The following is a 13,977-nucleotide window of genomic DNA, read 5'->3' on the forward strand; positions in this document are numbered from 1 at the left end:
TTTGGTCAAACTCCCAAGTATGTTTCCTTCCCGTTGTCTATTACCCTTCTACCCCTTCTCCCTTTCCTACCTTCACATCGCCATCATCATCACCACGAAGCCCCCCTCCTCCGAACCCCCCGCCCTCCTGACCAACTCACTCCCAAATTGCTCCTCCACAGTGACGACCTGGGCGGTAAGGACAGTCCGGAGGCCAGGGGGATGCTGGACAGATGCCAGGTGGGTGCGTGACTGAAGGAGAGGAGAGGTGCTGGATTTTTTTGTAAATAAAAATACAAAACATTGAATTAAAAATAAAATAAAATAAAGAAAAATAGGGGAAAAGCGGTAGCGGTAGCGGGACCCGTAGGGGCGATGGGATGGGAGTAGGCGCTGACGAGGGCTGATGCCGGCCGGGGTGATGGGCTGATGGGCCTGGGTAGATGTTTTAATTGCGATTGGGAGGGGAAGAAATACCATTTCACCCTGTCCACATAGTTCACTTACACTGACATTCATCACCACTTAAAAGAGTGATAATAAGTGCGAAGGTCTCCACGGAGGTCGTACAACACACATACACACCTACACGCACACGCACACGCAAGCACGCAGGCACACATACACAGACGCACGCACGGCTGCTCTTAATCAACATATTGATCTCTGTGCGGGCGTGTGCTGTGCCGTACACTGCCGTACGGTCCTCTCCTTTGCAGGCGATTTCCTTGAAGCTTGCCCGTGCGAGTATCCACGCCGCTGAGACCGCTGCCCCGGTGTTGCTGACCCGGGGGTCGCTGTCACCGCACAGCTTTGTACATGAGAAGAGCAGTCAGGTTCGTCCGGGGGGGGGGAAAACAGGCAGTTGATGAAGGTAACAAAAACCTGGCTGTGGCTGCCACTAACTGGGGGACATCACTTCATGTATGATTTTTGCAAATTTGCATTAGCAAAGGTTTTGAATGATTCAAAACACACACACACACACACATTCAATCATGACCGGTGAATCATAATATCATAATAATCCCTCGTCCCCCCCCCGCTCCCCTTCAGGCCAAGCGGTTGGTTGCCATCTGGGAGGAGGCGAGCCGCCAGGCGGGTATATGTGGTTGGGAGTTGGGAGTTGTACGGGAGTCCCGAGATTCCGCGCATTTACGTGGGTGGTTGGTAGTTGGTGGTTTATTTTTAGTGATTGCGAGACCGGATGGCCTCCGTGGCGCGATCTGAACAGCCATGAGTGACTGTCATGCGGCGTTTGTGGGCTGGTCAGGGGGGAAATGAAAGGGCATGGATGTTGGCCGGGGGCGGGGAGGAGGGTCTTGACTATTTGGTTTTCACTCCAATTCGCCACTCAATAAGAGGGCCTCCTTGCTCCACTGCCACCACATTCCCGAGCAGACCGACCGTATTGCCAAGCGCTACAGCCCGCAACGTCTGTCGCTGTACAGCGAGCTTTGCGACGCGTACGAAAAGGCGGGACTGTTGGCGCTCAAGATGACCCGTGGGTCGTTCTCGACCCAGCCGGGGAGCCGCGCGGGAAGCGAGACCGGTGGTCCTGGTGTGGATGAGGCCACGGAAACGACGGAGGACACCATTTGCGATGGCGACGGCGATGGCGACGGGGACGACGGCGACGACCCGGACGGCATGATGAGCTTATCGTCGGGCTTCAACAGTGACTGCAGCCTCGGCATCAGGGGGGGCCCCCCCAATGGCGGCAGCGGTGGCGGTGCCTTGGCGGTGACGGCGTGGGGTGGCGGCGCCGCTGGGGCGTGGGGCGGCGGCGCCGGCGCCGGGCGGGGCCGGCGGCGGCGCGTTGTGACGAAGGAGGAGATTCAGGCTCAAGCCTGGGTGCCGTCGTTGCTGCAGGTATGAAAAAAACCGTTTTGGTTTTGTTGGCTGGTTTTGTTGGCTGGGACTTAGGTCTCCTTGGCCCACACCCAATAAGCTCCCCCTCTCTCTACCCCGCTCATCAACTTGCGTCGTACGAGCCCAGTGTAGTAGCCCAGTTTCCAGTTTCCAGTTTCAAATCACTGAGACCGTGAAATCCTATCGATATAGTTGTGTTTTACGTAAAGGCTCCCCGCCATCCCATTCACCATCACTATCACGATTACAATCAATATGGGTTGTACCAAACAAATGCAATGCAGTGCAGTGCAGTGCAGTGCAGTGCAGTGCAGTGCAGTGCAGCTCCCACAAGCTCCTCCGAAGTCGTCCAAATTCCTTCCCAACCTCTCGGCAAACCCTTCCCTGGCGCACACACACACAGACACACACACACAGACACAGACACACACACACACACAAAGCGCATACATGACACCGCGTTCCCCCCTCCCTTCATAATGGCGTTCCCCTTTCTGCAATATGTAAAATCCGGCTCCTACTATGTTTTGCATCATGCCCTTCGTAGTATTTTGGGACTGATACACAAATTTTTCTCAAGTTATATAAAGTTATAAGTTATACAAGTTGAAATGCTGCTCAGGCAGTTATTATTATAAGTTTATGGGTTCCGCCGCACGCGGCGAATGCGGGGGTGTGTCCATCAAAGCCTGAGGGGGCCCCACGGACAGCGTCATGAAAAAATACTGGTAAGGTAAGGAGTTCTTTCTTCTTTACAGAATATGTAGAGTTCTTCTTTCGGCCAAACGCTCCAACCGACCGAAACGTTAAACCCGCGTTAAACCCGCCGCGCCTCAGGTGCTCTTAAACCGAGCGTCTGAGGCCCACAGGAATCTCCGCAACGAGCTTGCCATGGTGGATCGCGTAACTGGCGGCGGCGGCGGCGGCGAGGGTGGCGGCGGCGGCGACGAGGCCGCCGGGACGACGGCGGCGGCGGCGGCGGCGGCGAGCCTGGAGATGATGCTCTATGGCTCCGCTGGCGGCTCGGGGTCGTTAGGGGTTGCGGTGGCGTCGTCGTACGAGCTGTCGGACGAGCAACTTGATGAACTGTGGATCCTGTTGGACGAGATGCAGCAAACGTTTGCGGAGCTGTGTTTGGCGAATCTGAGGCGGACTGTACGGCTGTGTGCAGGTATGTGTATGATGTGTGCATATGTACGATAGTAGTACTTTTTAGGAATATCGCATGGCATTACGCTAGGTCTATACATACGTTGATCCATTCCACTCTCCATTCCAACAACCCCCACCCCAATTCCAAAATACCTGCCCGTCAACCCAACCCTAAGACTCCTCCTTTACAAAAGTCGCGCGACTGGTTGTTGACTGAGGTACTTGTAGTTACTTACCTCTAGAGGCGTATATCCCCTAGTCCATCCTCCTTGGCATCAGCTTCACGCGTTCACGTGTGGTTCGTCTTTCTTACCCCCCCCGCCCATCCTCCTTGGCAGCAGCTTCAATCGTGTGTGGTTCGTCTTTCCCCCCCCCCCCCCGCCAAAACCGCCTGTGCCTTATTTCCACTTCCTTGGTGTTCTATCTATCCTTGGTTTACACGGTTTAACTGTATTTGTGAGTTGATTGATTCCTATCGCAGCCGCTACCACCTTCGCATTCGTACTCCTGCCGTAGGTAGAATTGACAATGTCATTAAGCGGCCCAGAAGCCTCCCACTCTGTAACATTACATGTACACCTACCTCGTGTATTTTTCGTCTCTTCTGCCCCCGGGGCGGGCGGGCGGGCGGGCGATCTTCCTTTCTTTTGTGCCTTCCCTCCCTGTATATATACACACATGTATATATCTATGTAAATGTATACACGTACACGTACACTTACACGTACATACATCCTACATGCGTACACATGTACGAAAAGGCGGCTCCGGTCCGCTGCCGATGTGGGCGCTGGAGTCTGTTCGCGACGCCGCGGAGGCGGCCCTGCGCTTCATCCACAGCCACGAGCACTCCTCCCTCGGCCTGGGGGACATGCTGGACATGCTGCAAACGGAGGGGGAGCTGTCCGAGGAGACGCAGGTGCGCCGCCGGGGGGAAAGACCGGGGGGAAAGACCGGGGGGAAAGACCGGGGGGAAAGATCGGGGGGAAAGACCGGGGGGAAAGACCGGGGGGAAAGACCGGGGGGAAAGACCGGGGGAAAAGACCGGGGGGAAAGACCGGGGGAAAAGACCGGGGGGAAAGACCGGGGGGAAAGACCGGGGGGAAAGATCGGGGGGAAAAGATCGGGGGGAAAGATCGGGGGGAAAGACCGGGGCGATCGGGGGGAAAGACCCGGGGGATCGGGGGGAAAGACGAACCACGTGAACGAAGGTGAAGCTGATGGCAAGGATAGACTGATGCGATGTCAGAAGTAAAGAAGGCGTAACCAACCAGTCGGGGATGGTGGGAACGGCTGGGTGGCTGACGGTTCGAGCGGGCAGGCCCGTGGAAATTGCAGTTGGGGTGGTTGGTGGTTGTGGTAGTTGGTTAAAATCGTTCGTTGGGCACAGGGGAGGCGCAAAAACACGATGCATGTTACTGTTACTGTTACTCCCCCTCGTGCCGGGATTAGTACGGAGAAGAAGTACAATAACAACCCGACATTGAGTTAGACATTAAGTTACGTGCTTAGCGTGGGACAATAAAATTGAGATAGCTATTAGGCTGTGCCGCCAACAACATTTTGGCGTTGTGTTTTACGTTATCCTATCCCTGTTTGTCGTGTAATTATGATCTCATGTATTTTACAAGTGACAAATTACAAGTTAAGCAACTTTTTTGTCATTTTGTAAAACTTTTTGCAATGTGATATCCAAGACCCCTTTCCTAACGGGAACTCCTACATGCCTGATTATTATCATTTAAATTTTGGACGACTGGACGACTGGACGACGCAGTGCTGGCTCCATTCCACATGGTCAGACTACACCAACCTCACCCGGCGCGTCGTCAATGGGTTGCTGTCCGTACGACGGCAAATAAATGTACGGCGGACCGTAGGGACAGGGCCGAGACTTCCGCTGTCGCGACTGCCCGCCGGGCAGGGTGGCGCTGCCGTCGCTGCCGTGCCGCCCTCCGCCTCGAATGGGGGATTAGCGGCTGGCGGCGGCGGCGGCGGCGGCGCCTATGGCCGAAGTGGGCCGTTGGCGGTTGGGGGCCCGCCGAGTGGACGACACGCTGCCACACGGGCAGCGCCGGCGTTGCCGTCAGGCCGTTCGCACCAGCCACCGCTGCAACTGCCGTACCAGCAGCAGCAGCAGACGCTGCCGTCCTGGCAGTTGCAGCAGCAGCAGCAATTACAGCAGCCACTGCAGCCGATCGCCCGGGGGGTTTCGGGGGGTTGGGGCGGGTTAGAGCTGGGCATCTCGGGTGGTACGACAGCATCGGCACAAGGCCCGGAACCGACGGCGCCCTGGCAGTACAGCAGGCCGTACGATGCTGCTGGTGCTGGTGCTGCAGCTGGGGGTTCCTCAGCCTTCGTTCACGCCGCTGCTGTCGTTGGCGGTCCGTCGGCGCCGACGACGGCCGGCGGCGGCAGCTGGAAGGCGGCTTTGTTGACGGTGCCGCAGCCCTCATCTGACGCCGCTGCGTCCACGGCCGCCGCCGTCAGTGGCGGAGCCGTACCCCTGCGGACCTCTCGAAGCAGTATCGACGCTGGGGGTACCGAGCGGCCGCAGCAGCCGGCAGTAGCATCCGTTGCCGCAGCCACCGCCGGCGGCAATGGCGCAGTAGCACTGCACAAGTCGTCATCATCCGTACGGTTGTCGGCAACGCCGGGGCCCAACAGCGGCGCGCAACGGCGAGTGGCGGCGGCAACGGCAGCAAAGTCGGCGGCCCGTTCGGGGAGAGGTGGTGGTGGCGGCAGAGGACGGCACGCCGGCGGCGGCGGCGGCCGCGGCCACGGCCGACTGTACGGCAGGGGTAGGTCACGGAGTCGTGGAGAGGAGGGACTGGACGCAACGGTGGCTGCGGCGTCACAACCGCCGCCACCGCCGCCTTTGCCGTACAATGGTCAGGAAGAGATGCACCGGTCGCAGCCGGACCCGTGGCCGCGTCTGGGCCAGCACGTCGTAACGGACAATGACGTCAGCGTGGTGAGCGACTGCGGCGCCGACTCAACGGCAGCTGCCGCCGCCACCGCCGCGGCACCCGCTTCGCCACGGCCCAGTTCGCCAATTGCTCTAGGGCCATCGTCTCCGCGATCTCCGCCACAGCTGCAGTCGCCGCCGCAGCAGCCGTCGGCAATAGCGGGTCCTTCTTGGGCGTCTGTGGCACGGGGCAGTACGGGAGGAACGGCAGCGACGGCGACGGCGGCGGCGGCGGTGGCGGCGGCAGCGACTGGGACCCGGCCGGCAACCACCGGCGGCGCCGGCCCAGGCACTCGCACCGCCGCACTCAAGTCCCCTTTTGAGATCGGATCTGGCGCGCAGCGCGCGGCCGCTGCAGCGGCAGCAGCAGCGGCGGCTCCGGGACTTCCTGCTGTCGGCGGCGGCGTTGGCGGCGGCTTCATCTCGTCGCCTTTTAAAGCTCTGGCCCAGCAACAGTCGTCGGCGTCGTCGCCGCAACGCTCGCCGCCACGTGCCGCCGCGGTGCCGTCGCCCTTCTTGGGTCAGGTCAGCGGCGGCGGCGGCGGCGGCGGCGGCGAAGCGACGGCAGATGGCGGCGGCGGCGGCGGCGGCAGCAAAGCCTCTGGGGTTTCTGGTGGGTTGGGGGCTCCTCCTGGACGAGCATTGGCGGCGGCGAATGTCCATAACTCCGACGTCGCTAACCCCCACCTCCGAAACCAACCACAGCTACGCCCCGCGTCGCAGTCGGGATCCGTGCCTCACTCACCGGTAGGGTACGGCGGCAGCGGTGACAGCAGCGGCAGCAACGGAGCATCCTCGTTCCAGGTACGGCTGTACGGTCTTTGTATGTACGGCACATGTGAACATAAAGGACGATGATGGCGATGCCCCAGTCAATATGATGGCGCTGTTCTGCTACGATGTACTGTACGATGTACGATGTACGACTTGCGGTCTGTCTTGTACGGACACACACACGCCGCGGAGGGGCTGCCGCAGGAAGGAAACCATCTTGATTTCTAGGCTGGCCCTAAGTTACAAATCTTGGCTTGCCAGCTCTGCATGTGTCAACTCCAAAGCTCAAAGCTCTCGAGCTCCTAAGTCCGGCGCATGGCTGTGTTTGCAGCAGCAACTTCAAAAACTGCCCCCCCCCTCTTGTCTTTTTCTTTCCTACCTCTCACATTCTGGGCCCCCCCTTCCCGCCAGCAGTTCGCTACAGGCCCAGTAGGCCGACCCACCGGCGGCAGCGCCGCCGCCGCCGCCGCCGCTGCTGCTGCTACTACTGCCGTGGGTGGCGGCGGCGGCGGCGCTGCCGGCGGTGGCGGCCATCGGACTCCTCGCCTAAGCAGCCCCAGCGGTTCGGGTCCCGTCGTACAGGGCTCAACCTGGAGGCCACCTTGCGTCGATACGGCCACTGCCGCTATCGGCGGCGCCGCCGCCGCCGCCGCCGCCGCTTCAGGACATCAGGCGAACGGCTCCCTTGTACTCAACGGCAGCCACCAGCACCACCAGCACCAGCAAAACGGTACGACCACTGCCGTCACCGCCGTCACCTCCGCCACCGCCGGCGCTGCTCCCGTCCAGGCTTCTCGGAGCGCCGGTATCGTCTCCGCCTTTGCCTCCGCCGCCGCGACGGCGGCTGCGCCAGCTGCTGCGGAAATGGCGGCGGCCGCCGCGGCTGCCGTACAGAACGCCACGTCGCTGTCGGCGGCGCTGTCGTTTGGTTTGGACAGCCATATGGCGATGCGGCGTCACGGGTCGTACAGCTTGCAAGGGTACGACTCTGTTGGCGGACGTGGCGGTGGCGGCGGCGGCGGCGCGCAGGACGAGAGCTGTTTGTTGGCAGATCCCGCGGTGAAGGAGCTGTTTCGGAGCATCGCGCAAGATCCTTTCTGGTGGGAGTGAGGGGGAGCCCCGTGAGGGAGCTCCGTGTGCGTGCTTCTTGGGTTTCACACGGCCATGTTGGTAATGTCGGGCACTTTGGGGTTCTTCCCCTTAAGGCCAATGACAATGGCTGAGCGCGGAGGTCAGGAAGCGGCTGGCGCGTGCACATGTGCAACCCTAAAACCCTAAAACCCATCCATCCGTCCATCCATTCTTGCCATAGCCATACTCACCCCTTCATCCACACCCCTTCATCCACACCCCTCACCACACCCCTCACCACCCTCACCACCACCCCGCTCAGGAACATTCGTTGGCGGGATCTCTCCCACGGCCTGACTCAGGGCTTGAGCAACTTCGTGGGGTCCGGATCCATAGGCCAGGTGTTTGCCGGTATGTACCTCCACGGGGAGGTGGCCATCAAGGTAATAAGGGGGTGGGGGGGGGCGGGGGGGCCGGGGGGGCGGGGGGGCGGGGGGGAGAAGACGAACCATGAGCGAGTGAAGCTGATGCCAAGGATAAGATTGGGGGGAGGGGGGAGGGGGGAGGGGGGAGGAACAAGCAATTTGAGAGGATGTGCTGATGATGGTGGTGATGGTAGGAGATGGAGATGGCAGAGGTGGGGAACCAATCGATGACGAGGAAAGTAGTGAAGAAAATATATGTGTGAATAAATAGTGCAAGTTATACGGCGGTGTTGACCATATCCTTCTAACGCCGTACGCGACGCTGTCGTACAAAATGTACTTGATCTGCTCGATTTGCTTGGCGCCGTTCCCGCATCGACACCGATGGCGTTTCGTTTTTGCGAATTTCGGCTGTCCGTATCTCCCCCCCCCTCCTCCTCACCACCTTTCAGGTCATTGGGATCAATCGCGACATGAAGTACGACTTGCGGGTGCGTGGGGGCCTGCTAGGGGGTGGGAAGGGGGAAAGAGGGAGACCCGAGGGGTATGGGAGTTGAAATTAGTTAATTAGTTAAAAAGGAGTTAGGAGTTACGAGTTAGTAGTTGAAAACAAGTAAAGAGGGGAAGGGATGGGGGAAAGACTACACGACCGACCATGTCCCACTTGCATCTTGTCATGGAAACAAACTCTTCCCTCTTTCCCCCCCCCCCCCCCACACACACACACACAGACGCCATACACACACACACAGACGCCATACACACACACACATTCTTCCTGGAGCATATATTGTTATTGCGTCCAATCAATCTTATCTATCGCGTGTACTGTGTCGTACAATTGTCGTATATTATGTTGCTGACCTTTCTCCTGCCCTTTCCTTTCCCGTTTCCTCCCCACTCGTACACTCGTTCGTGGTTCGTCTTCCCCTCCCGTACACCCCTGTTGTCGTACACAAGGCCCTCCGTGCTTTCAAGCACGAGGTGGATCTCAACAAGCGACTCAACCAGCACACCAACATAGTTCGATTTATTGGTGAGTGGCCCCCTGGAGTGGGGGGTGCCTGACAACGTTGGTTGGCTAAACTGAAGGCGCGACTGCAAAGGTCATGAGCGCGTTACTGCTAACGTTACTGGAAGCGTTACTGTGAGCGTTATTGTGAGCGGTTACTGTGAGCGTTACTGCGAGCGTTATACCTTGAGCGTTACTCAGAGCACAAGTGAGAGCGTTATACCCCCGTCCTTCCCCCTCTCGCCCCGTTGTCTTTTCCCACCTCGCCCACCTTCCATTCGCCAGTGGTTCGCCGTCCTTCCTCGACCTCGACCTCGACCTCACACTCCTGTGTGTTTTGCACCCACCCTCTTCACCTACCGCCTTCCGTACAGGCGTGTGTGCGGAGTACATTCAGCACGCCGCTCGCCAGGCAGGGCTGCTGGGGGAATTTTCGGATCGAGGGGGGCCGGGGCCGGTGGAGGGCCCTATGCAACACACTGGCACCACCGCGGCCACCACCACCACCACCGGGCCGTCCGGGGTCCTTGGCACTGGGGGGGGACATCAACCCATGCTGGCCATCGTGATGGAATACTGCCCTATGGGAACTCTGTACGACATGATTGGGGAGGTACGGCGAGTGTCGTACGGCGGGCCGCGTACAGCGCATCGCGTGAAAGAGGGGTCGGTTAGTTGTTTCCCAGTTATTGCTGTTGCTACCGTTGTTGTTATTGTTGTTGTTGTTGGTATTTTGGTATTTTAGGGCGAGGGGAAGGGGGTGGGGAAAGGACGTGTAGCCCGCCCTCCCCCCCTTCCTCCCACCCTCACCCTTCCCTTCCTCACCCCGTCCCTCCCTCCCTAACGCTCGGGTCGATGCAACATCACACACCGCTTAGGACTCACTCACTCACTGGGGGCAGTTTCGGACTTAGAGGGTTTGGACGCCTCCCCGCAGGCACAGCTCATTTGTCTGATTTCCTCCTGTGCATATGATTTCCCCCTCCTTCCCTGCCTCTCCCCCCCATTCGCTCGTGGTTTGTCTTTTCCCCCCACCCTCCCCCTCGCGTGGGGGTTTTGTTCACCATAAGGCCCAACAAGCCTCCCGGGGGCACCGCCGTCGGGGCCACGGAGCGGACTTCCTGCGGCGGTGGGAGCGGAGGTTGGAGGTGCTTCGGGGTGCAGCCGCCGGCCTGGAGTACATGCACAGCTGTGACGTCATCCATCACGACTTCACGTCGTACAACCTCTTACTGGAGGAAAAGGACGGGCGCTGGATTACCAAGGTAGTTAGGTATTTCGTTAGTTAGTTAGCACCGCCCACTCGAAAAAATTTGTTGTTGTTGCTTTTGGGTTGTGTGTTGGAGGGGGGTTACTGGGGGTGGGGGTGGGTGTTTTAGGTTACTGACAGCCTGCTTGGGTGAAAGGTGTGAGCCACCAAGCCTCGTATACTGGCGGACGAACAATTTCGTTCGTATAAATTTGTACTGCGCTTCCAAAGGGCCCACATACATACATACGCACATATGCATACATACAGACGTACACAGACACAGACAGACAGACACACACAGACAGACATACTTTTATACACATTCCTTCGCACGCAGGTTTGCGACTTCAACCTGAGTCGTGTGGTGGCGCGAGGCGGGGGTGCGGGAGCCGCCCTCACCGTCCCTAACTCGCACAACTACTGCAGCCCCCGTTGGCAGTCCCCGGAGTACCTGGCGGGGGAGGACTATGGCTGGGCCACCGACGTGTTTTCGTTTGCGGTGGTGGTGTGGGAGGTGAGGAGGGCGACGGCGGGGATTTGTCGGTGGTGGGTAACGACGGATATAGGGGTGGAGGGGGGAAGGTTGTCTGTGTATGGCTCAGGGGGGACCCCGCCTCTCCTCTCGGCACCCCCCCCCTTGATGGCATTTGAGGGGGTGGGGGCTCGCCGGGTGCGCCGGAGTCTCCCGGGGGTGGGGGAAGGGTTTGGAAACCGCCTGTCAGTTTCCTTCTTCGGTCCTCCGGTCGCCTTCGCCTGCCCTCCCGCTACCTGTGCATTTGTATGCCGCCTCGACTGCTGCTACTACCGCTGCTAATGCTGCTGCTACTACCGCTGCTAATGCTGCTGCTACTACCGCTGCTAATGCTGCTGCTACTACCGCTGCTAATGCTGCTGCTACTACCGCTGCTAATGCTGTTGCTACTACCGCTGCTAATGCTGCTGCTACTACCGCTGCTAATGCTGCTGCTACTACCGCTGCTAATGCTGCTGCTACTACCGCTGCTAATGCTGCTGCTACTACCGCTGCTAATGCTGCTGCTACTACCGCTGCTAATGCTGCTGCTACTACCGCTGCTAATTCTGCGGCTACTACCGCTGCTAATGCTGCTGCTACTACCGCTGCTAATGCTGCTGCTATTACCGCTGCTAATGCTGCTGCTACTACCGCTGCTAATGCTGCTGCTACTACCGCTGCTAATGCTGCTGCTACTACCGCTGCTAATGCTGCGGCTACTACCGCTGCTAATGCTGCTGCTACTACCGCTGCTAATGCTGCTGCTACTACCGCTGCTAATGCTGCTGCTACTACCGCTGCTAATGCTGCTGCTGCTACCGCTGCTACTGCTGTTGCTGCTACGGCTGCTGTTGCTGCTACGGCTGCTGCTGCTGCTACGGCTGCTGCTGCTGCTACGGCTGCTGCTGCTGCTACCGCTGCTAATGCTGCTACTGCTGCTGCGGCTACCGCTGCTAATGCTGCTGCTGCTACCGCTGCTAATGCTGCTGCTGCTACCGCTGCTAATGCTGCTGCTACTACCGCTGCTAATGCTGCTGCTACTACCGCTGCTAATGCTGCTGCTACTACCGCTGCTAATGCTGCTGCTACTACCGCTGCTAATGCTGCTGCTACTACCGCTGCTAATGCTGCTGCTACTACCGCTGCTAATGCTGCTGCTACTACCGCTGCTAATGCTGCTGCTACTACCGCTGCTAATGCTGCTGCTACTACCGCTGCTAATGCTGCTGCTACTACCGCTGCTAATGCTGCTGCTGCTACCGCTGCTACTGCTGTTGCTGCTACGGCTGCTACTGCTGCTGCTGCTACGGCTGCTGCTGCTGCTGCTGCTACGGCTGCTGCTGCTGCTACCGCTGCTACGGCTGCTACTGCTGCTACTGCTGCTGCTGCTACCGCTGCTAATGCTGTTGCTACTACCGCTGCTAATGCTGTTGCTACTACCGCTGCTAATGCTGCTGCTACTACCGCTGCTAATGCTGTTGCTGCTACTGCTGCTACTGCTGCTACTGCTGCTACTGCTGCTGCCTATTGCTGCTGCAGGTGGTCACCCTGCAGCGGCCCTGGGAGACGGAGCTCCAAGACGCCCGGTTCGAGCCCCTGGCCATGCACCGGATGTACTCGGACGGCAAGAGGCTCACCTTCCCGCGACCCGAGGACATAAAACCGCAACTGCCGGAGCTACCGCAGGTGAGGACATGCGTGTGTGCGCGTCTCTGTCTGTCTGTGTGTCTGTCTGTCTATATGTCTGTCTGTCTGTCTGTGCGTCTGTCTATCTGTGTGTCTGTGTCTGTGCGTCTGTATGTGTGTATAAACACGGGCACGGACACAAACACGTACCCCAAGATCAAAGTCGTTTGACGAACTTCACTTCCAGGCGCCCACATAAACTCAACACACACACATACACATACACACACGCGCCGCCAAGCACCCCGCGGGAAAAAGTGGGGGGAAACTGCGAGATAGGTCCGGTCGGATCCACGTCTTGGTCATCTGGGTTCTCTCTCCCTTGGGCCACCCAACACGTCCCCCCTTTTTTTATCCGCCTGCCCATCTGTCTGCCCATCTGTCTGTCTGTCTGTCTATCTATCTGTTCATATGTATCTGTGTCGTACAGCTCGTGGCTCTTTGTCAAGCCTGCTGGCGGAAGGACCCTCGAGAGCGACCGTGTATGGGCGAGGTGGCGGAGGAGATACTGAGTTTGCTGCAGGTGCGGGTTCGGGGAAGGGATGAAAGGGGGCAGAGATGGGTGGGTAGGTAGGGAGAGGGGAGTTGTCATTTGTGTGGTGGTGGTGGTGGTGGTAGTGGACGCGTTTGAGGAGTTTGGCGAAGTTTGAGGTGGGAGGAGCTTTTTCTCGTCCCTCCTATCGGCCCACCTACTGCTATTGTTATTGCTACTGCTGCTACCATTGCTACTGATGTTGCCATTGTTGCTACTGCTACTGCTACTGATGTTGCCATTGTTGCTACTGCTACTGATGTTGCCATTGTTGCTACTGCTACTGCTACTGATGTTGCTACTGGTGCTACTGATGTTGCTAGTGCTGCTACTGCTACTGATGTTGCTAGTGCTGCTACTGCTACTGATGTTGCTACTGGTGCTACTGATGTTGCTATTGTTGCTACTGCTACTGCTACCGCTGTGCAGAAAGTGCAAAAGCGGGAGAGGGCGGCCGCTGCCGCAGCTCGTGCGGCGGCCCTGACTGCCACCGGTGCATCACCCCATCTGGCGGGGCACCCGAACACACCGCCGAACACACAAACACAAGTACCAACAGCTGCCGCTGACGCTGCTCCCGCTCCCGCCCCGGTTGCGGCTGCGGCTGCGGCTGCCGACGCGGCGGCGGCGGTGGTGGCGGTGGCGCCAGCCGCTTCCGTTGGCGTGCCTCCGGCGTCACCGCCCGTGGCGGCATCGGCGGCGGCGGCAACGGCGGCGGCAGCTGCAGCAGCTGCACCCTC

At 59.0% G+C, this 13,977-nt stretch overlaps 1 protein-coding gene across 1 annotated transcript in view; it reads left to right on the forward strand.

The window, feature by feature from the left end:
- Nucleotides 1-13,977, forward strand: part of VOLCADRAFT_118179 (uncharacterized protein) — a gene marked incomplete at both ends in the record, with an annotated part of 22,296 nt that overhangs the window by 6,932 nt on the left and 1,387 nt on the right. The window contains 16 exons of the mRNA XM_002952770.1: nt 162-219; nt 699-815; nt 1,381-1,851; nt 2,689-3,022; nt 3,765-3,922; nt 4,928-6,496; nt 6,677-6,775; nt 7,160-7,845; nt 8,139-8,259; nt 8,694-8,732; nt 9,202-9,277; nt 9,628-9,866; nt 10,324-10,518; nt 10,843-11,019; nt 12,559-12,705; nt 13,136-13,228. Coding sequence (XP_002952816.1) covers nt 162-219; nt 699-815; nt 1,381-1,851; nt 2,689-3,022; nt 3,765-3,922; nt 4,928-6,496; nt 6,677-6,775; nt 7,160-7,845; nt 8,139-8,259; nt 8,694-8,732; nt 9,202-9,277; nt 9,628-9,866; nt 10,324-10,518; nt 10,843-11,019; nt 12,559-12,705; nt 13,136-13,228 — 4,579 coding nt within the window. The remainder of the gene's footprint in view (nt 1-161; nt 220-698; nt 816-1,380; nt 1,852-2,688; nt 3,023-3,764; nt 3,923-4,927; nt 6,497-6,676; nt 6,776-7,159; nt 7,846-8,138; nt 8,260-8,693; nt 8,733-9,201; nt 9,278-9,627; nt 9,867-10,323; nt 10,519-10,842; nt 11,020-12,558; nt 12,706-13,135; nt 13,229-13,977) is intronic.

Source organism: Volvox carteri (assembly GCF_000143455.1).
Source record: "Volvox carteri f. nagariensis unplaced genomic scaffold VOLCAscaffold_32, whole genome shotgun sequence".
Taxonomy (NCBI): Eukaryota; Viridiplantae; Chlorophyta; class Chlorophyceae; order Chlamydomonadales; family Volvocaceae; genus Volvox; species Volvox carteri.